The 23634-nt window shown below is 37.2% G+C and overlaps 7 protein-coding genes across 11 annotated transcripts; 5 read left to right on the top strand and 2 right to left on the bottom strand.

Moving 5' to 3' along the window:
• Positions 1-551: 551 nt before the first annotated feature.
• Positions 552-2435, top strand: LOC9305233 (3-ketoacyl-CoA synthase 16). The gene has a single exon (XM_021019924.1). The coding sequence runs from the start codon at positions 722-724 to the stop codon at positions 2201-2203; it is 1482 nt and encodes a 493-aa protein (XP_020875583.1). The 5' UTR covers positions 552-721; the 3' UTR covers positions 2204-2435.
• A 1618-nt stretch (positions 2436-4053) lies between these two features.
• LOC9303198 (alpha-L-fucosidase 2) lies at positions 4054-7937 on the top strand. Its single transcript, XM_002869115.2, has 9 exons — positions 4054-4424; positions 4797-4942; positions 5039-5901; positions 5990-6122; positions 6227-6385; positions 6470-6694; positions 6776-7013; positions 7105-7300; positions 7468-7937. Exons 1-9 carry the CDS (start codon positions 4157-4159, stop codon positions 7772-7774), a joined length of 2535 nt encoding a protein of 844 aa, XP_002869161.1. The 5' UTR covers positions 4054-4156; the 3' UTR covers positions 7775-7937.
• A 2960-nt stretch (positions 7938-10897) lies between these two features.
• On the bottom strand, positions 10898-12265 carry LOC9305232 (F-box/kelch-repeat protein At3g13680). Its single transcript, XM_021016525.1, has one exon. It carries the CDS (start codon positions 12231-12233, stop codon positions 11103-11105), a length of 1131 nt encoding a protein of 376 aa, XP_020872184.1. The 5' UTR covers positions 12234-12265; the 3' UTR covers positions 10898-11102.
• A 51-nt stretch (positions 12266-12316) lies between these two features.
• On the top strand, positions 12317-14076 carry LOC9303197. 4 transcript variants are annotated; one of them, XM_021016529.1, is made up of 4 exons: positions 12317-12665; positions 12900-13018; positions 13257-13321; positions 13731-14076. In XM_021016529.1, the coding sequence occupies exons 1-3, from the start codon at positions 12520-12522 to the stop codon at positions 13274-13276; spliced, it is 285 nt and encodes a 94-aa protein (XP_020872188.1). In that variant the 5' UTR covers positions 12317-12519; the 3' UTR covers positions 13277-13321; positions 13731-14076. The 4 variants fall into 4 exon arrangements, 3 of the variants coding, with proteins under 3 accessions (XP_020872188.1, XP_020872189.1, XP_020872187.1); XR_002330150.1 differs by having other exon boundaries at positions 12413-12665; positions 12900-13063; XM_021016530.1 differs by lacking the exon at positions 13257-13321.
• An 88-nt stretch (positions 14077-14164) lies between these two features.
• LOC9305231 (TIP41-like protein) lies at positions 14165-16636 on the bottom strand. Of its 2 annotated transcripts, XM_021016527.1 has the most exons (9): positions 16365-16580; positions 15855-15901; positions 15716-15782; positions 15516-15606; positions 15299-15412; positions 15163-15222; positions 14997-15038; positions 14750-14878; positions 14165-14523 (listed from the first exon to the last, which is right to left on the bottom strand). In XM_021016527.1, the coding sequence occupies exons 1-9, from the start codon at positions 16502-16504 to the stop codon at positions 14413-14415; spliced, it is 801 nt and encodes a 266-aa protein (XP_020872186.1). In that variant the 5' UTR covers positions 16505-16580; the 3' UTR covers positions 14165-14412. The 2 variants fall into 2 exon arrangements, with proteins under 2 accessions (XP_020872186.1, XP_020872185.1); XM_021016526.1 differs by having other exon boundaries at positions 15716-15901; positions 16365-16636.
• A 1093-nt stretch (positions 16637-17729) lies between these two features.
• Positions 17730-21807, top strand: LOC9305230. Its single transcript, XM_002869113.2, has 10 exons — positions 17730-18057; positions 18518-18584; positions 18696-18946; positions 19033-19567; positions 19659-20276; positions 20367-20813; positions 20942-21136; positions 21273-21332; positions 21416-21478; positions 21568-21807. The coding sequence occupies exons 1-10, from the start codon at positions 18020-18022 to the stop codon at positions 21649-21651; spliced, it is 2358 nt and encodes a 785-aa protein (XP_002869159.1). The 5' UTR covers positions 17730-18019; the 3' UTR covers positions 21652-21807.
• Positions 21808-21878: 71 nt separating this feature from the next.
• LOC9305229 (upstream activation factor subunit spp27) lies at positions 21879-23381 on the top strand. The gene is made up of 2 exons (XM_021017424.1): positions 21879-22257; positions 23054-23381. The coding sequence occupies exons 1-2, from the start codon at positions 21940-21942 to the stop codon at positions 23168-23170; spliced, it is 435 nt and encodes a 144-aa protein (XP_020873083.1). The 5' UTR covers positions 21879-21939; the 3' UTR covers positions 23171-23381.
• The last annotated feature ends 253 nt before the right edge of the window (positions 23382-23634 follow it).

The raw sequence follows: 23634 nt of genomic DNA, 5'->3' as shown, positions 1-23634 counted from the left end.
ACCATAAGTTGATTATTATTCATGTTTTTTATTCGAAGAGTTAAACTCTAACCAATGTTTCAAAGTTTTCTGTCGATTTTTGGCCGGATAATCCAGCTTGTTGGGTCGGGTTGGCCAAATTAAAAGCATTGCTCACCGCTCACGCATGCATCTATTCTTTGTTGGGAGCGAACTGATAAACGCCAAGGTGTCTCCATCCATAGTTATATTCAAAACTCATTATGTATATCTGTCCACATGCATGGCTCGACAAATTAAATCCCGGTCTGCATGATCCAGTCAGGTGGTTTGCGTGATCCATATATTAATCTTCCCCTAAACCGGGCACCGGTGTATTGGTTTGGTTACATTACTATTGGTTCAAATAGTGGGTTAGTATTTGATTTTTCAACATTGATTTTATATATGATCCGTTATATATGGAAATGAGTTTATTATTCCCAACAATGCATATGGCCTCAAAATTTCTGGATATCTTAATTGCACCTCTTGTGCTATTTTTTTTCTAGATCAAAACTCCTTTGGGTTATTAGGTCGTCGTCATCCTAAAGAAGAAAATAGCACAAGAAATAATTCTTGTTCTTGCTTATTTATTTATATTATACATTCATTGCATGCATGAGCTAGGACTCTCTCTCTCTCTCTCTTACTCAATCAACCTCTATAAATGTAAAACGAGTCAGAACGAACAAAGACCACACCAAGAATTTATATCACTAAAATGGATTCCCCGATGAAGAAGGTAAAAATCTTTACCAACTACCTCATGGCACATCGCTTCAAGCTCTGCTTCTTACCATTAATGGTTTCTATAGCCATGGAGGCGTCTCGTCTTTCCACACAAGATCTCCAAAACCTTTACCTCTACTTACAAAACAACATCACATCTCTAACCATGTTCTTTCTTTATCTCGCTCTCGGGTCGACTCTTTACCTCATGACCCGACCCAAACCCGTTTATCTCGTTGACTTTAGCTGCTACCTCCCACCGTCGCATCTCAAAGCTAGCATCCAAAAGATCATGGACCACGTAAGGCGTGTAAGAGAAGCAGGCGCGTGGAAGCAAGAGTCCGATTACTTGATGGACTTCTGCGAGAAGATTCTAGAACGTTCCGGTCTAGGCCAAGAGACGTACATACCTGAAGGTCTTCAAAGTTTGCCACTACAACAGACTTTGGCTGTGTCACGTAAAGAGACGGAAGAAGTTATCATTGGAGCGGTCGATAATCTGTTTCGCAACACCGGAATAAGCCCGAGTGATATAGGTATATTGGTGGTGAATTCAAGCACTTTCAATCCAACTCCTTCGTTATCAACTATCTTAGTGAATAAGTTTAAACTTAGGGATGATATAAAGAGCTTGAATCTTGGTGGGATGGGGTGTAGCGCTGGAGTCATCGCTATCGATGCTGCTAAGAGCTTGTTACAAGTTCATAGAAACACTTATGCACTTGTGGTGAGCACGGAGAACATCACTCAAAACTTGTACTTGGGTAACAACAAATCAATGTTGGTTACAAATTGTTTGTTCCGGATAGGCGGGGCCGCGATTTTGCTTTCTAACCGGTCTATGGATCGTAAACGCGCGAAATACGAGCTTGTTCACACCGTGCGGGTCCATACCGGAGCAGATGACCGATCCTATGAATGTGCAACTCAAGAAGAGGATGAAGATGGCGTAGTCGGAGTTTCCTTGTCAAAGAATCTGCCAATGGTAGCTGCAAGAACCCTAAAGATCAATATCGCAACTTTGGGTCCACTTGTTCTTCCCTTAAGCGAGAAGTTTCACTTCTTTGTGAGGTTCGTTAAAAAGAAGTTTGTCAACCCAAAACTCAAGCACTACATTCCGGATTTCAAACTCGCCTTCGAGCATTTCTGTATCCATGCGGGTGGTAGAGCGCTAATTGATGAGATGGAGAAGAATCTTCATCTAACTCCATTAGACGTTGAGGCTTCAAGAATGACATTACACAGGTTTGGTAATACCTCTTCGAGCTCCATTTGGTACGAGTTGGCTTACACAGAAGCCAAAGGAAGGATGAAGAAAGGAGATAGGATTTGGCAGATTGCGTTGGGGTCAGGTTTTAAGTGTAATAGTTCTGTTTGGGTGGCTCTTCGTAACGTCAAGCCTTCCGCTAATAATCCTTGGGAACACTGTCTACACAAATATCCAGTTGAGATCGATATAGATTTAAAAGAGTGAGCGATTCTATTGATCGTTATAAGTTATGATACGAATCAAGACGATAGAGACGTATAGACGACTGGTTTATTATATCGTACTTTAATTTGGTCTGTCCAAAAATGTACAACTAATCTATCATTTCTCTCTGTGTTGTTCTCTTTTAAGATTTTTGTTTGTTTGTGTGTTTTGGTTGTTGTGATGCTTAATTCCTCTCGTCAACTATATAAGAATTAAGTTTTGATGCGTGGTAGTGGACTTGTTTTCACATTACTTCACATATATATGACCTCTTTTATTCTTTTACAAAATAATTTTTATCACCTATATATAGACAGCGAAAAAACAAAAGGAATATATATATTGAAAAATGTAAAACTTGCCAGTCTTGCCTTCATGTAGAAGAGAAAATGATTTTCTTTACTTGATCCGTAAAAATGAAGGCAAGTAAACTGGAGTGCTTGTACTTGTAGCATTCAAACAAACTCGAGTGTGCAATAATTCCACAAGCATGTTAAGATATCTCTTTGAAAATGGGGAGATGATGATATTTAGCACATCGATCTTCCGCGTGAGATGACGTAACTGTTCTCGGTAAGATTTGTCTTTACATGAAACAACTTGAGAAGCCCATCATTAAATTTCTCTTTAATCAAAAAAAAAAAAAAATCTCTTTAATCGTGTGACAATCAATTTTCTTAGGTTTGGTTTACCTATATAGATATGAATATGACCAACTTTGTATTAATCATCAGAAATCAGAACCGTTGGAGTAGAGCCATTAATACCCAAATCCTTCAACAAACTGTTAAGCCCAACAACATGTCAATATCACAAAGTTGCAATTATACCTAGGATTTTTTATTAATCAATCTAAAAACCAAAAAAATCTGTAAACCCTACAACCTAAATATCGTATTTATTATCAAAACCTAAATAAAACCCTCAAATCAGAAAACCTTAACTAATCTTATTAAAAAAAATATAAATAGATATGAATCAGAATCACGCCATGTTTGTTTGATTTTATTTTGCTTCATATCATTAAAGGAAAATCATAAAACCACATGAGATCAATATCTTCGATCGACAACCAATACAATCAGTGTAATATACGTCTTAGATGAGATGGCTATAGATCTTTCTGTATCTTTTTAAAGAAACAATTGCGAACCAAAATAAACTTCATGTGTCAAAGAGATTATTTGTTTCTTAGATAAACGAAAGTCGGTGGATAAAAAATATTAAATGCTCAAATTATGGTTGGTTTAGTCTTCTCAATTCGTGTAAAATTGGGTATATGTTCTTCATATCCTCGTGATCTGCTCCAGGAACATCAGGTTGATGATGTATTGGACAAACTCGTATCTTGGATCTTATCATTCTAGGCTATGGACCAATATGGTGCAGTCGACACGTTCGGGTCTTTGTCTGCATTTGTGGTCTCGTTATTTTGAGTTGGGATCATCATTAATATATGAGTTGTAATGCCTTGCAAAATTGGTTTGTAATTATTCTTCCTTCCAAAAATGAAGTGTCATGTTGACAATTTTGAAAAAAATAAAATAAATTAAATTACATACTCTTGAATTTGTATAATATTTTATATTATTTCGAATTTTAGTTATATAGTGAAATAATAAAAAATATGGTATAATTTTTTAGAGATGAACATGTTAATAATTAAAACACATTTATTTGGTTGGGTTTAATCATATATGGATGTAATTTAAACTATATCTTAGTAATTTTGTAAAATATTAGATTTTCCTGATTCTTGTTTTAGTAATTTCATATAAAAAATTAAAAAAAATAGATCGAGTGTATGATTTCATATTAAAAAAAAAAATTGATATATATGTCCATATCGCTCGTGAATAGTGCGGTATCGCTTTACGCGCTATTTCAAGACCAAAACTTTCTATCTTTTAGAGTGAAACTGTGAAAGCAACTCTCACAGAGCAACAACAAACAATGGCGGAGAAGTCGAGCTTCTTCGTTCATTTCAGCTTTCTTCTGCTTCTTCTAAGTATCATAACAACATGTGGCGAGGGAGTGAGGGATCCGGTGAGGCGTTCATCGGAGAGGAGAGCATTGATGGACGGCCAAGATCTCTCGAGGCCATTGAAGCTGACATTTGGTGGGCCTTCTCGGAATTGGACTGACGCTATTCCCATCGGAAATGGTCGTCTCGGAGCCACGATCTGGGGCGGCGTCTCCTCCGAGACTCTCAACATCAATGGTAAATGTTTAAAACGGCGTCGGTTTTGGATTTGTCCTTTCTCTCCCATTCATGTGTTTGGAGATTTGGGTAATAAATGCTATTATCTGCTAGTATTCTCTACAATCTATTGTCAGAGATCAATCAATGTTCTTGTTTCTTGGCCTAATTTATTGACACTCTAAGCTATAGAACAGGGGATTATGCTTGACACTTGATATATAAAATGTGTAAATGAAGCACATTGCTACAAAATATTTACATTTTTGAATCTTGTTTCTACACTTGTGTTGTATGAAAATCTGTGTTCTTTCAAGTTCAAACTGTTTCCATTTGTTGATTTTGTGGATCTGAAGCCTAAAAAAATATGATTTTGTGGATTTTGATTGATAGAGGACACGATTTGGACAGGAGTACCAGCAGACTACACAAACCCGAATGCACCGGAAGCATTAGCAGAAGTAAGGAGGCTTGTTGATGAGAAAAACTATGCTGAAGCTACTTCAGAAGCTGTCAAATTATCAGGGCAGCCTTCTGATGTATGTTTTGTTCTTTTGGTGAACATGTTGCTTTCACTTCTTGATTTTTATTTATTATGTGTAAAGTCTAATCCTTTTGTTTTTGGCTCTCTAAAGGTTTACCAGCTAGTGGGAGATTTGAATTTAGAGTTTGGCAGTTCACATCGTAAGTACACTCAAACCTCTTATCGCCGTGAACTCGACTTGGAAACTGCAGTAGCTAAAGTAAGCTACTCGGTTGGGGCTGTGGACTTCTCAAGGGAGTTTTTCGCTTCTAATCCGGATCAAGTTATTGTAGCCAAGATCTATGCAAGCAAACCGGGATCTCTGTCTTTTAAGGTGTCTTTTGACAGCGAGTTGCACCATCATTCAGAGACAAATCCCAAGGCTAATCAGATTTTGATGCGAGGAAGTTGTCGCCCCAAGCGACTTCCTGTGAACTTAAAGAAAAGTATCAATGCGACAAATATACCGTATGATGATCACAAAGGATTGCAGTTTGCTTCGATTCTTGAAGTGAGAGTCAGTAATGGTGGCTCTGTGTCTTCCTTAGGTGGCAAGAAACTAAGTGTAGAAAAGGCCGACTGGGCGGTTCTGCTTCTGGCGGCTTCATCTAACTTTGACGGGCCATTTACGATGCCCGCTGATTCTAAGAGAGACCCTGCAAAGGAATGTGCTAAAAGAATCAGCTCAGTCCAGAAATACTCGTACTCTGATCTTTATGCTCGTCATTTGGGTGACTATCAGAAACTTTTCAACCGGGTGTCTTTGCAGCTTTCCGGTAGCTCAGGAAATAAAACTGTGCAACAAGCTGCTTCAACTGCTGAAAGGGTGCGGTCATTTAAAACCGATGAAGACCCTGCATTGGTGGAACTTCTATTCCAATATGGTCGATACCTGCTTATATCTTCCTCAAGACCCGGAACTCAGGTGGCTAACTTGCAGGGCATATGGAACAGGGACATTCAGCCACCATGGGAGTGCGTTTTCGCCTTACTTCCTTTTCTTGGACTTTCATAGCTTTGTTATGTCACTGACTCCACTTCTTTTACTTTTGCTGTATTGCAGTGGTGCTCCTCACCTGAACATTAATCTCCAGATGAACTATTGGCATTCTCTTCCTGGTAATATCCGGGAATGCCAGGAACCGTTGTTCGATTATATGTCTGCTTTAGCTATTAATGGCCGCAAGACAGCACAAGTAAGTTTCTATCTTTTTTTTTTTTCTAATGATGAACTTTACAATGCATTTGTGCTCCATCACTAGAGACATTAGTCTAAGAATCATTTTGTTGCGCGATATAGATGAACTACGGAGCAAGCGGTTGGGTGGCACATCAAGTATCAGACATATGGGCAAAAACTTCACCAGATAGAGGTGAGGCAGTGTGGGCACTCTGGCCCATGGGTGGAGCTTGGCTCTGCACTCATGCATGGGAACATTATACATACACAATGGACAAGGTATGGACCTCAGATCTATGATTCCAATCATTTCTTTAACCAGTACTATGTTTAATCGACCTTTACTTGTTGATTCATTTCTAGGAATTTCTTAAAAAGAAGGGATATCCATTGTTGGAAGGATGTACATCGTTTCTTTTGGACTGGCTGATCAAAGGTAAAGACGGATTTCTCCAGACCAATCCATCGACTTCCCCTGAGCATATGTTTACTGCTCCCAATGGCAAACCTGCTAGTGTTAGCTACTCATCAACCATGGACATTGCCATTATAAAGGAAGTCTTTGCTGATATCGTTACCGCTTCAGAGGTAACATGAAGCAACAAAAACAACGAAAATAATCATATCACCTCATGGATACTGAGCTTATGGTTTCTGGTTTATCAACAGATTTTGGGAAAAACAAATGATACTCTTATCGGAAAAGTCATTGCTGCTCAAGCAAAACTTCCACCCACTAGAATATCAAAGGACGGTTCCATTATGGAATGGGCAGAAGACTTTGAGGACCCAGAGATACATCATAGACATGTTTCACATCTCTTTGGCCTCTTCCCGGGTCACACAATCACAGTTGAGAAGTCTCCAGAACTTGCTAAAGCCGTGGAAGCAACTCTTAAAAAAAGAGGTTTGTGTGACTCTTTCTTCTCTCCCATTACTATTCCGCAATGTCATCGTTGTGGTTGGAGCAATATATAATGTTCCACTGATTGATGCAGGAGAGGAAGGACCAGGCTGGTCAACCACCTGGAAAGCTGCCTTGTGGGCCAGGCTTCACAATAGCGAGCACGCATATCGGATGGTTGCACATATTTTTGATCTTGTGGATCCGTTGAACGAACGTAACTATGAAGGAGGACTGTATAGTAACATGTTCACTGCACACCCGCCATTCCAGATTGATGCTAATTTTGGGTAAGTTAAGCAAGTTATTGCAAACGCTTACCTATAAGATATGTGGAATGTTTACATTCACATACCAAGGCACTAAACCATAACAGCAAATCATCAGTTCTTACAAAAAACTAGAACAATTTGATGGCTAGTATAAACTTATACATGAACCTTTTTTTCCTTGGCAGATTCGCAGCAGCAGTAGCAGAAATGTTAGTGCAGAGCACAACGAAGGATCTGCATTTGCTCCCGGCACTTCCAGCAGATAAATGGCCTAACGGCATTGTGAAAGGGCTAAGGGCAAGGGGAGGTGTGACGGTTAGTATAAAGTGGATGGAAGGGAACCTTGTGGAGTTTGGTCTTTGGTCGGAACAGATTGTTTCCACCAGAATAGTATACAGAGGAATCTCTGCGGCTGCCGAATTGTTGCCAGGGAAAGTCTTTACTTTTGACAAGGATTTGAGATGCATTCGGACCGAGAAGTTATACAAGTAAGAGACGAAATCTTGATTCTCAATCTGTTTTTGTTCATTAACAGAGTCCATTGTTCGTCATCGTTCCACGAGTTATATGTGCAAGTGTAAGTGTATAACACAAATGTATCCAAAAGCTTTACAGTGAAATCATGTATCTTGGTATCAATACTTTTATTTTTACTTGGGTTCGTACTGTAACATTAAAATTTTTTTTTTTAAAAAACAAACACAAGAAAAAAATATTTTAAAAATCCGAAAAAACAAAATAAAAAATTTAAAAACTATTTTTAAAAATCCGAATTAAAAACTTGAATGCCAAATTTACATAATAATAAGAAAAATAAGTTGAATGTTTGGAATTGCTAACGACTAATGATGAATCCAAAATCCGGTTAGTTTTCATATCATTATGACCTTCCTTCTGGAATACGACAGCTACTACTTTGAAAAAATTTAGTACCAAACGAAAATTTTTTAAAAAAAAACAAACACAAGAAAAAAGTTTTAAAAAATCCGAAAAGAAACAAAATCAAAAATTTAGAAAGTATCTTTAAAAATCCGAATTAAAAAATTGAATGCTAAATCTACATAATAATAGGAAAAGCAAGTTGAATGTTTGGAATCGCTAACGACTATAATGCTGGATCCAAAATCCGGTTAGCTTTCATATCATTATGTAAATTTAGTATCAAACAAAAAAATTAAAAAAACAAACATAAGAAAAAAATCTTTTAAAAATCCGAAAAAAAACAAAACCAAAATTTTAAAAACTATTTTTAAAAATCCAAATTAAAAAACTTGAATGCTAAATCTACATAATAATAGGAAAAACAAGTTGAATGTTTGGAATCGCTAACGACTATAATGCTGGATCCAAAATCCGGTTAGCTTTCATATCATTATGTAAATTTAGTATCAAACAAAAAAATTAAAAAAACAAACATAAGAAAAAAATCTTTTAAAAATCCGAAAAAAAACAAAACCAAAATTTTAAAAACTATTTTTAAAAATCCAAATTAAAAAACTTGAATGCTAAATCTACATAATAATAGGAAAAACAAGTTGAATGTTTGGAATCGCTAACGACTATAATGCTGGATCCAAAATCCGGTTAGCTTTCATATCATTATGTAAATTTAGTGTCAAACAAAAAAATTAAAAAAACAAACATAAGAAAAAAATCTTTTAAAAATCCGAAAAAAAACAAAACCAAAATTTTAAAAACTATTTTTAAAAATCCAAATTAAAAAACTTGAATGCTAAATCTACATAATAATAGGAAAAACAAGTTGAATGTTTGGAATCGCTAACGACTATAATGCTGGATCCAAAATCCGGTTAGCTTTCATATCATTATGTAAATTTAGTATCAAACAAAAAAATTAAAAAAACAAACATAAGAAAAAAATCTTTTAAAAATCCGAAAAAAACAAAACCAAAATTTTAAAAACTATTTTTAAAAATCCAAATTAAAAAACTTGAATGCTAAATCTACATAATAATAGGAAAAACAAGTTGAATGTTTGGAATCGCTAACGACTATAATGCTGGATCCAAAATCCGGTTAGTTTTCATATAATTATGTAAATTTAGTATAAAAACAAAAAAGCTTTTGAAAAATCCGACCATCAAAAAAAAAAAAAAAAACATTTTACTACCAAAATTATTAATTTGTAAGAAAGAAAAAGAAAAAGAGGATAGAAATTCGTTACCACGCAATAGCAAAATGTGTTGTCTATCATTCCAGAGAAATCAAACAGTCTTGCGGCTGTACCCACTGATTTGGCGAATCAAGAATAGGAACCTACAATAAGAAGAAGAAAACTAAAGGTTAATTAATTAATTAATTATGAAAGAAAGTGATAACTGATAACAGACAAGACAAACTATAGGTTAGGTCAATTTCGTAAAACTACTACAAGAGCAAACCCTAGTTCCTCCGACAAAATTGCGTTTAGAAAACTAAATATTGATTGACCTAACTCAAAGAGACCTTTTTTTGTGCAGCAAGTTACGTTAAGAATTAAAAATCCAAGGTTCCAAGATATCAAATAGGAAACTAAGCGAGAAGCAACAAACCTGGCTCTCGTGACAACGGCGCATATGATGCATCATCCATGGTTTGCGTCACTACCTCTGACCCTCGGTGAGATCCTCCATGATTTCCAGAGATCGTGAAACGCAAAAAAACAGAGAGACAGAGGATAGGAACGGTGGCGAGATCTTTGATGGTGTGATCAAACATGAGTTACAGTTCCGACGGTATTGTAGCAGATGGTGATCATCGAGCTTTGACGTTCTCGTGATCCGTGAGTTCTCTTTGTAAGAGAGGAACAGAACTTGATCAAGAAGAAACAGAGAAAGACAAAAGAAGAAGAAGGTGGATTTTTGTTTTCGAAGAAAGAGGAATTATGATTTCTCAAAGAAGCTAATTTGTTATATAAAGGTTGCCAACGGAAAAAAAAAAAGAGGAAAGGTAAGGTTAAGTTGTTCAAATAAAAAGAAATTTCCATTTTATAAGAAAAAGGAAATTGTTTACATCGATAATAAAAAGTGACCGTTAACAAACAATCATATATTTTTTACTGCCTTGAGCTGAATTGAGGTGACTTGCGTTTGTTGTAGTTAATTAGAGATTCAAAAACTGATTACCGTACGTAGATGGTCAAATGATCATAGAAATCGACTATTAGAGATTGTAAACAACCGATTTTAATAAAAAAAAATTGAGAATGAATAAGATAATATCAGAATCCATATCACGTGAAATAATAATAAACATTTTTTTTTTGAATTTAATGTTAAATTACATTCAAAAGAAAAATAAACGTTTTTACATGCTCACTTTTCCGAAACCAATTGAATAGAGCTTTTATCCTGTAAACATTTTTGATAGACAAGAAAAAATCAAAACCAGATTATTCGTTATCTTGGGTGTCCAAAATGACTGAAGGATCTTCCTTCCACACAACATCATCATAAGAAAAAGCTTTGGCTAAACAAGAAACCAACTGTTCATGAATCACTTCTTCTGAGAAGCAGAGTGTCTGTCTCTCTTCTTTATCAGCAATCCCACACGGCACAATGTGCTCAAAGGACTTCAAATCAGCATCTATGTTACAGGCCAAACCATGACTAGTTATTCTAGAAGATATCCGAACTCCAATAGCACCATTAATATGAAGTATATGAGAAATTGTCACATTCAACTTATTTGTAAAAATTGACTAGCCTTGTTCAAAGCACATTGCAAAAAGGAAAGAGAAAAAAAAAAGCAGAAGCAAGAAAGAAACAAGATAGAATATGTAAGTGGAATAGTTGACCCTTCTTCTTCTTATGCAGTTCACTCACTCGATTTGCACTAAACTTGGAACGTAGGAGCAGGCAACTGGGCGACAATGATCGCATTCAGATTTTCCGAGATCCACTTCCATGTAGTATCCATCTTCTCCAATGATGTAGGCAATGTCGCGTCTTGGACTTGTGGAGTCTCTAAAGATGGTTAGATCAAAAAGCACAGCGACTTTCTTCTCCATGTCAATAAAGAAACTCCCATGTCGAAGGGCACAATTAAGTCCAGCGTATGGAGTCATATCAAATGCGAAGAACTTGCTCCATGACACCTCTTGGGGCTCAATCTTAGTCGTCATCCATATCTCCATCTTGTAAAAACCCGAGTGCTGAAACATGAGCGCGAGTTGCTCTTCTCTTACACAACATAGAGAACTGGTAACCTCAAAAAAATCGTTAAACGGCAGTTGCAGACGCGGTCCAAATCTCTCTTTTGTGAAATCAAAACAGAGTAAGAAATCATACAACACTATTTGGTCTTCCTCTAGTTGGTCTTCTTCCTCGTTTCTTCTACTATCTATAGCAATCCAGTAAGTATTTCCCTTTAAAGAAACGCCTCGCTTATGATCAGAACTTATATACCAATCGGGAGTGACATGAAGAACCCTCCATGAGTTAGAAGAAGAATTAACATCATAGATTTCATACTTGAGAACTCGTCGGCCTGAACCTTGGACAGAGTCATTAAAAAACCTCAAAATCTTGTGGCTACCGCAAGAATCACAGCCGAGACTATAATAACAGCTTCGAAAATGAGCAGTCCCGGATTCGATCAATTTGGTTTGCCCTAGATACGGGTTCCAAACCACAAGCCTCGAGTAGTTATCCATCACGCATAACACTAGACCGTTGCAATGAAACACATCAGATATCTGAAATTGATCGAGTTTACCTATTTGCCTTATAGATGGAGCGTTTAGGAGATCGAATCTCACTGAACAAACCCTCATATCCATCACCATGAACCCTAGAAATTGCTGTCTTGCCTCTCCTTTGCAAACTAATCTATCTTTCGATAAAGCGTTCCATCGTTTTACTGTAGATCTCGCTGCGCTCAGAGATGTCAATGGAACCCGAGAAAGTATCTCCACTACCAATTCCTCTGGAAGATCGGATATCATCGTCATCGTTCAAGAAATTAGGGCTCCAAATTCGAAAATCCACATGTAACCCTTTTATTTTTTTAGTACGAAAGAGAAAATGACAAACCAAATCTATACCAGAAACCAAACTAATTAATTTTATTCAATTGATCGATTTAAATCGAAAATAATAAACCGAACCAAACCAAACCGAGTCTCTCTCTCGTTTAGGGCTTACTGAGTTTTAGTAGTCTCTCTCTTCTTTCATCATCTTCTTCGATATTGATCTGATTTGCTTTGTTGTTTCTTTCTGCTTCAAGTAGGTTAAAAAATGGCATGGCGCAGTGCAGCCCGCTCTTTCGTCTCCGCTACTGCTAGAGCTCCGTCTCTCCGATCTCCGCCGGCAACGCTTCCCCGCCTCCGTCCTCCCCAATCCTCTTTGCCCCGCCGCCGATTTGCCTCTTTCACTAATCCCAGGTTTCACCATTTCTAAAATTTTAACCTCTTGAACAAGTTTCGTAGACAATGGAGATTTTATTTGAAATGACATGATTTGCTTGTGTTTGAACAAATTTTGGTAGAAATTTTCTTTTTGTAAATCCCTAATTCCCGTTGATAAGAATTGAAAATGTTTGATTATTGAGATTATGATTCTTGTGTTGTTATATAGCATTGACCAAAAAAAAAACCATGTTTTCTAATCGTGTACAGGAATTTGGGAGAGCTTGGATGCACAGAGTCTTTCTTGCCTCTGTACAATGTTGTGGCTGCAGCTCGACTCACATCTCACCTTAATGTTAATCTGCGAGCTTTCTGCGAACTCTCTAACGGTACCTTCCCACGCACTTGTCAAGATCGCTAATTACTCTCCATTTGTGAGTGTTACTGCTCTTAGGATTTCATTCGAATGACCAAGTTTAAAGCTTTTGAGTTTCTTGTTTAATGTCTCTCTACTTGGAACAATTGTTTTCGTGTTGAAGTAGAATGAAAATGGATTTGGTCTGTCCTTTTGTTCTCTGTAAATCAATTTTGGTGTTAAGAACAAATTGGGCTTGGGATTATTGATAGGGAATGGAAAAGATGGGTGATGGAAGTGGATTTTCAGTCGCTGGCAAGAGAGGTGCTACTGCTTTGTAGGTTTCTTGTCCTTTTTGTTTTTTGTGTGTTTATGTTTAGGAACTAAAAAAATTTAGACCCTATATTTCTCTTCATGAATGCAATCAAACAATACTGTAAAGCTTTAACCCTAGGTCTAACATCGTGTTCATTTATCACCATGCTCGTCAAACTAAAGATATGGGTTTTTGTTCTGATATAATGCAGTGAGAAATTGGCAAACCTGCCTTTTAGTTCAATATAGTAATGGTCATAAGCAATCTTGGGTACCTTTTGAAAAGAGAAGATGTCATTTGTTCATGACATCCAATCATTTGTTGTATAATATATGGATTTGTATTAGCATATTGATGTTTTGAATGGCTGTTATAAGTTTGGTCCGAAGATCTGATTCTCAAAGCTTTGCCTGTGACTTGATGATGGCAGGTACTTGAATGCACAAAGTGGGATGCATCAGTTATCTTGAAGCAGTTGGAGACTTGAGAAAAGGGGTGTACCAAGAAGAACTCATTGGTTGTTTTGTGTTCCATTAGGAACCAAAAACTAAATTACATTATTTCTATCTTCCTTCACTTTTGACAATTTCCAGTTTTAGAATCTGGATTTCTCTTCATATTTCTTGTTGTTTAGCCCAGTGGCTTTGAATACTTGAGGGTAGATTCAGCTTTTCTTTCAGCATATTCTTCAAGAACCATTGTTTCATCTTTGTATTTATAATGTTACTCACTCTCTTCGGGTTTACTCAAAGGAATTTAAAGAAAACTTTCTTATAGTGAAAAGAGTTCGAGAGTCACCGTCTCTTCCAATGTGCGATAATTGGCATCAGGCTTTTGAACATTTGAACTTATGTATACGAGTCATTGCGTTATTGTGAATACATTAATCATAGACTTTCAACAATGAGGGGAATTATGGTGGGAACGAGGTATGGCAATAAGAGTGTAAGAAGAACATGAAGAGGAAGAGCGTTTCAGTGTTCATATGAAACCACCACAATAAGTAACTGGAGTAACTCCTTACATTAACAAATTCAATAGTAAGTATTTTGACTGAATAGAAAGCTCATCGGTCCGTTCTTTTGGATTTAACTTGCAACTTTATAAACAGCTTAAACTTTTCGAGGGATCTTCAGTTTCTGTGTCGTATGCTTAATCACTGGAAGCCTCTGACTGATGGAGCTCGGGTCGCTCCAGACTGCTAAGTCAACTGGATACCCTTTCTGCATATATACATATTCAAGAGTTAAATCACGAAACCTTCTGTATTCACTACCCAAAGAATCATTGCAATATGTTATCGTCTTGTAACAAAAAGATTGTGGTTCTTTGATGATGTATAGGATATGCCGTTCTAGGTTTGATGGAAAGAGATGGATTTTAATAAGAAAAAAGATTGCAAATGGAAACAATATCTAGTAATCTGTCCTACAAGTGAAGAAAACTAACCGCAGATAGAGACTGGAATGTAGCTTCTCTCCAACAGTTTTCACGAAGAACAGTTGGTGTCTCATCTTTGCCAAACGTATAATGCATTCTAGTCTCTCTCAATCTCATAAGCACACCATCAACTCTAAGCTATAAAAAAGCAACCGAGTGGAAGATGAAAATCGAAACATCATAACAGTCAATGAAGATCACATATTCTTGCGTAATGACTTTATTTTCTGACTATGGACTTTCCTGATTGACTCACCCAAAATCGTAAGAGGAGGAACCATGAGCTTGGCATGACTCTCTGAAAAACACAAACAGAAACACACGCAGAGCTTATCCCTTGTATCTAATACTGAACTCATTCAAATTCACATAATTGTGAAAGAATGTGATTGGAAAAACAGACTCGAAAATTCGATCTTTACCACTTTAACAGTCAGTAGTGACACTCCATTGTCAGCCAGCTCGTCTTCATACAAAACTACCTGAAGAAGTAGAGAATAAGTTCATCAAAGAGCGCAGAAACATGTGTTTTGTGTTAGTATCGATCGGGTGACCAACCTCATCATAGAAGAGAATAGGTTCTTTAAGTGAGAGAGCAGCCAAATCAATCTGATCTTCACAGTTATCCCACTGAAGAGTAGCTTCCCCCTTCGGATTAGCTTTTGCCTCAACCTGCTTCACAGTAATAAAGCATATATCAATGAGCATGAAAGTTACACTTGATTGATTATGGTGTAACAGACAGAAAAAGAGTGAAAGTGAGAGCAAGGCGAACCGCTTCATTGTCTTTCTCAACTACTTCACTTCCACAGTATGGCGTTGTAAACGTGTAATCATAATCTAGTATCACCTGCTGGGACGGCTTGCTGCAAGTAGATCAGAGTGGTATCAGACACAACTATGTACAAGCAGAATTTCCCTACTTAAAAGAAAAATATCTTTTGTGATATATTTGTGAATCAAATCCTAACCTACCTCCTGAATTTCCATTGTGCCGCAGCAGGAACTTCAACAGGTGGAAGCCCTTCCTGCTTCCAACCCGCTAGTGCATCAAACGCATTAAAATGAATCTTAGTGTTGCTACTTAAGTGTTTTAGGACTAATGCATTCTCACCAAAAACCATTTCAGGTAAGTGAGATGTCTTAAGCTTTTCTTCCCACCTGTGTTACAATCAAACATCACATTCGTAATTGATGATATTAAAAAAACTTGTGAATCTCAGAAGATGATTTTTACATAATTGAGACAAACATAGAACTATACCAAGAAATGTGATGAGCAGAGATCAGAACAACAAAAAGCAGTAACTACAAAAACTAAACCAAAGCAAACACGATTTCGATTTTTCACAGAATAAATCATACACTCGACCAAAGCCTAGAGCAAACACAAAATCAAGAACACATTTCTAATTTTCTTCGATACGAATCCACTAATAAGGTGTAAATGAGCTCAAAACCCCAGACTACACTACTCAGTTCTCAATCAGACTGAATCAAATATAAAAACTTAAACACAAGTATCGCCTAAAAGTAATCAAAAACAGTGCACAGACACCAACAAATTCGTGTATGATCGTATCTTATGGAGACATAGGGTGAGAGAGATAGAGAGATTAAGTACTCTTCGACAGCGAGAGAAGTGAGAATCGTGCCACGGAGGGTTTCGATCTCCCAGTCATGGATGCGCAAACCACGACGTCCGTCGGGAAGGAGCTCAGCCCCGGAAGACTTAAGAATCTCTTTATCGACCACCGTCTCCATCTGAATCGCCGGCTAATATTTGGCACTACCTTTTCTCCTCCGCCGATTGTCAGTTTTGTGACCAACCGGACTATCCAAGACATTTGACTTTTGGTGGGCTTAAAGTTTGTACGTGGGCCTAGTTTTATTTTAGTTTGGGCTGCACAGTCACTTTAGTTCATTGATCATAATATTTGTTAAGGTCACATTAAATTATATAAATTTATTATTGATAATATATTTGTATAATGCAATAGTTTGGAATTTTTTTTTACCAAAATACAAAAGTATTGGTCCATTGGTTAACCAAGGGTTGATTAATGCTTCTACATCAAGAGGTTTGAGGTTCGAGTCCTAGATATTACGATTTATTAACAAATTTGCAGATTAATAGAGGCAAGTGTGCAGGAGATCTCCAGCGATGTACAATTATAGCCGTTTGCCAGGATTCTACGCAGAGAAAGAAGTGTCGCCAGGTCGTGGATCATTGAAGGTATTCATCAAGATTATGAAGAAGAAAGTGTAGTCTGTCGTAGATCTAATAAGGGTCGGAAGGAATTGTCTGTAGTCTGTCGTAGATCTAATAAGGGTCGGAAGGAATTGTCTGTAGTCTGTCGTAGTCGTAGATCTAATAAGGGTCGGAAGGAATTGTCAGTTGTAGAATCGTTTATGTAACAGTTCTCATAATTTGCAATTAATAATAAATCTAGATGACAAAATAAAAATAAAAAATACAAAAGTAATAAAATGGAGATATCTTTATTGAATTTTCTTTTCCAGATTCATAATAAGGTAATATAGCTGGAACACAGCTTTACGAAAAGGTCAATATTCAATGTTGTTTCATTTTTCATTATTAGCACAGTGGCTAATTAATTAACCTGTAAAGGACCTAGACCAGGTTCGAAACCTGACTTCGTAACCACTACTAGCCCACTTGTTTCTCAAGGTCAATTATCCTTTCCCTTTTTTTGGGCAACCTAGAAGAAGGTTGGTCAATATACATTTAAATCATCAAAAGATGAATCAATTTATTTGTATTACAATTTCACAACTAATTTACAAGATTACACCTCATGAACAAACTTTCGTCGTCAATAGATCAATATTTTGAGATTTTGGGAGTATCTCATTGCCACTATTAACGATTCAAGTGGTAAAGCATGGAAATATGTTCATATATTTCATTAGCGTAGTAGAATATTGAGACACACTGATCTAAGTATGTAACAGAAATTGTATTACGTGTATTAACGCGTGTGTGGGTCAGTGTGAATCTGATAGAATTAGACCCTTTTATCTTTTTAATTTTTAAAGTTGGACCCGTTTAGGTCAAAACTAATTTATGTGCACTACTCATTTATTTGTAGATTTTTTAAAAGGAAACACACGAAATTGTAAAAGCTTCTAAAACAGGTGGCGGGTTTTGGTGTAAAGTCTTTGATAAGCTCGGAAACTGCTTCGCATGGAAAACTTTTCTGATAACATCGGGGAAAAAAGGAAAGTAGTCGGCGTTTAATCTTAAGCTGTGATTGAATGGCTACGCTCACTGAAATAGCAACCCTTGAGGAGAAGTGAGTTTTTTCTTTTCACCTTTTTTTTTTTTTTTTTTTTTGTGTATCTTATCTACTCTTTTGAAATTAAGACAGAAAAAGTTGAGATGTGGTCGTAGGATTGGGTTTTGTCTGAAAGACTGAAACTTTGTGACACCTTTTCTTGAAATTGATGATGAGTTTAGAGGAACGATATCAGTAAATCTAGGTTGTGTTTCGATTCTGTGTTTTTTTTGTTGGTGTTCTTCGTGAGAATTTGTCTGAATTTCTGCATCTTCCTTTGATTAAGGATTGGTTTTTGTTTCTGTCCTATAGCTTTTGCACTAAAAAATCAAGGAAGGCATGTTTTTGTCAAGTGAATGTTTTTTTTTTCCTGTTTCAGGGTGGATTATGTTGTTAAATTCTGGGTTATATTTAGTTATAATGTGCTAAGTGATTTCTCTACTAGTATTCAGGTTAATGGGATTATCTTTGGTTTTAGGTATATTGAATTATGCAAGAAGCATGGAATCCTACCCAACACTGCCGTTTTATCTGCTTTCTTTGAGGTTTGGTTACTTTTTCCTTGTCCAGAAGATCTGCTTATTACTTCTGTTTAGCTTAATCTTAGTGTTAGTCTGGGTATAAACTATAATTGATCCTGATCAACCGAGTTTCAGGCGGAGGTTAAAAAGTCAAGGAATCAAAGATGTATCATGAACCTTTATGTGGATAGAGTGAAGTACGATGACTATCACCCGCTTCTCGAGTTATGCAATGAGATCAACACATCTGAGGTACAAGGAATAGATCTCTTTGTGAGATCCTCTTGTTCTTTAGAAGATCATTATGCATTGTCCTTAATTCGTTCTGTCAATCAAAAACTCCGAGTTGTTCATCTACATGACTCTTTCGGGAAAAACTTCTGGCGGTAAGCAATGGTTTTTTGTGTCTTTCTTTTTATGCATTATTTCTGAGGCTTTCCATTTTCATTTTCTTGATTGGATTTACTTTCAGGGACGTTTTCTTTCAAGGTTTGAGCTGCAAAGTTTTTAATGTGAGGTCTATGCATTTCCATAAGCTTAACATCGTAGGAGAGTTCACACAGCTGCACACCCTTATACTCGATAAGAACCGTATAGTTGGTTTTGGGGAAGACTGTTTTTCTTGCATGCCCAAATTGACATATCTTTCGATGTGTGACACTCTAGTGTCAGATCTTTGGACATCAGCTGCTGCTCTCTTGAAACTCCCTTCTCTCAAGGAGCTCCGGTTTCAAATTTGGATCTCTTGCAGTGATTCTAGCCCACCAAAATCACAGTCATCGCCATCATCATCATCTACCGGGGATGATAAAAACACATTTATTGAATCAGACCCTCCCGTTGAAGAAGATATTTGGGACGTTGTTGAACAGATGGATCTTAGTTTACCTGTTGAAGAGACTCTTCATAGTATGGATTTCTCGTATAAAATTCCTGAGCAAGATGATTTGGATTCACGTATCTCCGTGTCTTCAGAGTTGAATGGAGAAGTACTCACGAGGGAGAAGGTAAAGAACACAACCAATTTTTCTTGTTTGTAAGTCAACCAATGAGACAAAACACTGAGATGGTTAAAGCTTATTTATACCATTTTGGCAGGTTAGGAGAGGGAAAATGCCGTACCGACCCAAAGATGTTTCACCCGTTGAATCATTCACAAGGCAATTTGGGAATGTTGGGTTGAAATATATTTCCTCTAAAGCATCACCGATATGTTCTGAAAAGCATTATAGGATGTACATGATAAACTCTCTGCCCAAATTACAAGTGTTGGACAATTTGGCTATAAGAAAGAGTGATAGAGACAGGGCCTTTGAAACATATTCTGCAAACTTTGAGGACTTACCATACAAGAGAAAGAAGGAAAGTGTAGTTAGAGTCCTTGAGAAGCGGGAAACAAGATCAAGCAAAGGGATATCTCAGAATTCCTATAAAAGATCGCTTTGTGCAGCTAAAATGGGATCGTCTGCTTCGCCTCTCTTGCATTCACTTCCTTTTTTGAGTAGTAGGATTCATCAGGAAGATGATAATAGTAGATTAAGTCCAAGGCAGTTTGAGTACCATCCACTAGATCCTAGCCTTATGGTATTTGGGACTTTGGATGGCGAGGTAGTTGTTCTCAATCACGAAAGTGGGAAAATTGTCCGTTACATCCCATCTCATGGATCTCAAAGTACCATCTTGGGACTTTGCTGGCTCAAGATGTATCCATCTATGGTAGGATTGCAATTTTTCGGCTCCCTTTGTTTCTTTCGGTTATGTTCGTTGTTGCCTAGCAAAATTATCTCAAAATGTTTTCTTTTTCAGGTTATAGCTGGCTCTGCCAATGGCTCTTTGAAGCTGTACGACATCCAAAAAGCGTCATCAACGGTTACTACTAGCAGTCATGCCACTTCTTCTGGTTCTGTCACTTTTGATGAGTTTGACCAATTAACTTCGGTTCATGCTAATTCGACGGACCAACTATTTCTTGCTAGCGGATACTCGAGGGATGTTGCTTTGTATGACATTGGTAGGGGAACATGCCTACAGGTTTTTGCTAATATGCATCAAGAGCATATTAACGTGGTGAAATTTTCGAACCATTCCCCGTTCCTTTTTGCGACTTCTTCTTTCGATAAAGATGTTAAGCTATGGGATTTGAGACAAGAGCCATCCCGACCATGCTACACCGCTTCTAGTACCAAAGGAAATGTGATGGTTTGCTTTTCTCCAGATGATCGATATCTTCTAGCATCAGCCGTGGACAATGAGGTACTCTGATGGACCATTTAGATTTACTTATGAAGCTTTTTGCATGTAAACGTCAAAAAAAAGACATCATATTGGCCTTTTCAATATATTTGGCGTTCTTGTTAACAATCGATTGACCATTTTCCCAGGTGAGGCAGCTTTTGACAGTTGATGGAAGGCTTCATCTGAACTTTGAGATAGTCCCAAGAGTAAGCTCGATGAACTATACCCGATCATACTACATGAATGGTAATGACTACATCATCAGTGGAAGCTGCGATGAAAATGTGATCCGTGTTTGTTGTGCTCAAACTGGAAGGCGCCTTAGGGATGTAACTCTAGAGGTAAACTGTTTCTCCTAAGCAGTATAACATGGAAACGCAAAGAAACAATCGTATAATGTATCAACGGTATGAATGTGAGCTGCTACGTGTAGAGAGTATATGACCTTACTCTATGTGATTCGGTTTGGCATTGCAGGGAAACGGCTCGGACTTTTCCATGATGTTTGTTCAGTCTCTACGCGGTGACCCCTTCAGGGTAAGTTGACAACCAATCGAATTTCCATTTATAAGAAAGTTTGATGGCATTTTTAAAACTTGTGCATTGCTCATCTCTTGCAGGATTTTAACATGAGTGTTTTAGCTGCTTACACACGGTCAAGCTCAGTGTCTGAAATAGTCAAGGTACATTTCATTATTGAAAACACTGCGTCTGTTGTATGGAATAAAGTTCCCAATTCTCAGAACTGATGATGACAAAAATGTTGTTGCAGGTGAATTTGTTAGCGTCAAGAGATTCTACAGAAGAACAATCTCATGGTCTACGTTCTTACCCCTCAAATAGCATGGGAGGCTGATGATTAAAACCAAATGAGAGACTCTCTTTGGAAACTGTATGATTTGGTAGAAGGCATATTGATTGTTGTATTTATGTATTAGTAGAATACGATCAATATAAAAATTAAATATGATGTAAGAAATAATAATAAATTGAAATGTAATTTTCTCGTTAATAAATAAAAATAATAGTTTAGGTCGAACCACGAATTTAGACTATTATTATATAAGCAAAACTTGAGAAGAAACATAAAGGATAACACAAAACCTCTCTCGTCTTCCCAAATCCACTCACAGTCACGACGACAATGGCTCTTTCTTCTGGAATCTTCTCTACGACCTTTCTCTGCGTCGATACGGCGCCGTTCCGCAGCTCACTGTTGTCTCCCTCTTCGCTCCGTTTGTCCCCTCATCGTCCGGCTAACCTGCGAATGGTTCGAGCTGTAACATCCGCGACGGCGGCTTCCTCCGACCCGACAACCACGACCAAGACCAGGGAGCCACGTGGCATCATGAAGCCTCGTCCAGTGTCCCCGGAGATGCAGGATGTCGTCGGCGTTCCCGAAATCCCACGCACTCAAGCTCTCAAACGCATTTGGGCTTACATCAAGGAACACGACCTTCAAGTGCTCTCTCTCACTTTTACTCTCTCTGAAATGCTTTAAGTGGTTTTGATTTTGGGAAAATTTTCAGTCCCTTGTGGTGATTTCTCTTTAGGGTAAGGATTTTGGGTTTTCGGTGTTTCAGAGGTTTTGGTAGACAAAACTAAAGTGGCTTGTTTGAATTGCTTGTGTGTTTAGATGGAGTGTTTCTAAGAAATGGATAAGGTTTTCTTGTGGTGTCTTGTTATGTACAGTTGAAATCTTGTGGAATTTCTTTACTGTTTAGTTTGGGCATCTGCAACAGGTTCTTGTGATTAGTCTCTGTATTACTGTATTTGTTTTCTTCATGTTTGTTATGATAAACTTTTGAAGGTTTGTGAGATTGAATTTGGGGGTTTCAACTTCTTTTGATATGACTGGTTAATTGCTTCAAATTATTTGATCATTGCTGTGATTATAAACTTTGGTTGACATGTTTTGGTAAGGACTTTTGATGTTCTTTGATCATTCTACTTGACCAATGTGTTACTTTTGCATTTGGGATTATACCTAGACCCTGTGTAATGACTCTTTGTGCTCTGTCTAAAGGAAACAAAACTAGACTTGTCGATGCTGGGGTTTGCTTTACTTCACCTTAAGACGTTAGCTTGTACTTTTTCTCATGTTGTAATCTACTCACTCTTGTTCTGTATAGATTCTCAAGTGTTCATTGTGCTAAAATTTCTACAAAATAAACATCTTTTAAGTCAATAGTACTGTATATCTTCTATCTATTTTTGTGTGAACTCCGTGGCTAAATGAATAATGTTTATTCTCCCAGGACCCACAAAACAAGAGGGATATAATCTGCGACGAGAAGCTGAAGAAGATATTTGAAGGCAAAGAACGTGTTGGGTTCTTGGAGATTGCAAAGCTTATTGGTCCTCACTTTCTCTGAATGAATTTTGGCTGAGAGAAGACAATCATTGGCCTATGTTTTGCTGAGCTTTTAAAGGCTTGAAAGATCAGATTACGTATTAGTTAAATTAGGGTTTAAGAAGTTTTATGCAACCAAGTAGTTTATAAGCCTCTGGAGGATATCTTTTGTCGGTTATGTGCTCATTTGCAGGACTTGAAATCTCTCTAATGCATCGGTTCTTCATATTATCTACCTTGATTTCACATTGTAACCCAACAGAGATGCACAGAATACGCTAACCTCTTCCACCCATAGACGTTTCATGGTCGAGGAAAATTGGCCACACCTACTCTGCAAAGTCTGAGAATTGAGAAAAAATAAATCAAAAAGAATCCGTCTCGATTACGTACTTTGGAAATGAGTTTAATTTTTGAGAAACTGATTTTCTAAAATCTTGAATTTTACAAATTCTAAAAGCAAAAACTACGTTATTAATGATAATG

Source organism: Arabidopsis lyrata, assembly GCF_000004255.2.
Source record: "Arabidopsis lyrata subsp. lyrata unplaced genomic scaffold ARALYscaffold_7, whole genome shotgun sequence".
Lineage (NCBI taxonomy): Eukaryota > Viridiplantae > Streptophyta > Magnoliopsida > Brassicales > Brassicaceae > Arabidopsis > Arabidopsis lyrata.
This window is presented reverse-complemented; position numbering and strand designations above follow the sequence as displayed.

Excerpts from the sequence above, each read along its gene's own strand:
- LOC9305233 (XM_021019924.1), top strand. The coding sequence starts at position 722 with ATGGATTCCCCGATGAAGAAGGTAAAAATCTTTACCAACTACCTCATG.
- LOC9303198 (XM_002869115.2), top strand. The coding sequence starts at position 4,157 with ATGGCGGAGAAGTCGAGCTTCTTCGTTCATTTCAGCTTTCTTCTGCTT. Across the intron at positions 4,943-5,038 it reads TATCAGGGCAGCCTTCTGAT|GTTTACCAGCTAGTGGGAGA; the intron begins GTATGTTTTGTT and ends GGCTCTCTAAAG. Across the intron at positions 6,123-6,226 it reads ATGGCCGCAAGACAGCACAA|ATGAACTACGGAGCAAGCGG; the intron begins GTAAGTTTCTAT and ends TGCGCGATATAG.
- LOC9305232 (XM_021016525.1), bottom strand. The coding sequence starts at position 12,233 with ATGACGATGATATCCGATCTTCCAGAGGAATTGGTAGTGGAGATACTT.
- LOC9303197 (XM_021016528.1), top strand. The coding sequence starts at position 12,520 with ATGGCATGGCGCAGTGCAGCCCGCTCTTTCGTCTCCGCTACTGCTAGA. Across the intron at positions 12,666-12,899 it reads GCCTCTTTCACTAATCCCAG|GAATTTGGGAGAGCTTGGAT; the intron begins GTTTCACCATTT and ends AATCGTGTACAG.
- LOC9305231 (XM_021016526.1), bottom strand. The coding sequence starts at position 16,504 with ATGGAGACGGTGGTCGATAAAGAGATTCTTAAGTCTTCCGGGGCTGAG. Across the intron at positions 15,413-15,515 it reads TTGAGAAAGACAATGAAGCG|GTTGAGGCAAAAGCTAATCC; the intron begins GTTCGCCTTGCT and ends ACTGTGAAGCAG. Across the intron at positions 15,039-15,162 it reads CACTACTGACTGTTAAAGTG|AGAGTCATGCCAAGCTCATG; the intron begins GTAAAGATCGAA and ends TGTGTTTTTCAG.
- LOC9305230 (XM_002869113.2), top strand. The coding sequence starts at position 18,020 with ATGGCTACGCTCACTGAAATAGCAACCCTTGAGGAGAA. Across the intron at positions 18,585-18,695 it reads TTTTATCTGCTTTCTTTGAG|GCGGAGGTTAAAAAGTCAAG; the intron begins GTTTGGTTACTT and ends ACCGAGTTTCAG. Across the intron at positions 20,277-20,366 it reads TCAAGATGTATCCATCTATG|GTTATAGCTGGCTCTGCCAA; the intron begins GTAGGATTGCAA and ends TTTCTTTTTCAG.
- LOC9305229 (XM_021017424.1), top strand. The coding sequence starts at position 21,940 with ATGGCTCTTTCTTCTGGAATCTTCTCTACGACCTTTCTCTGCGTCGAT. Across the intron at positions 22,258-23,053 it reads TCAAGGAACACGACCTTCAA|GACCCACAAAACAAGAGGGA; the intron begins GTGCTCTCTCTC and ends TTATTCTCCCAG.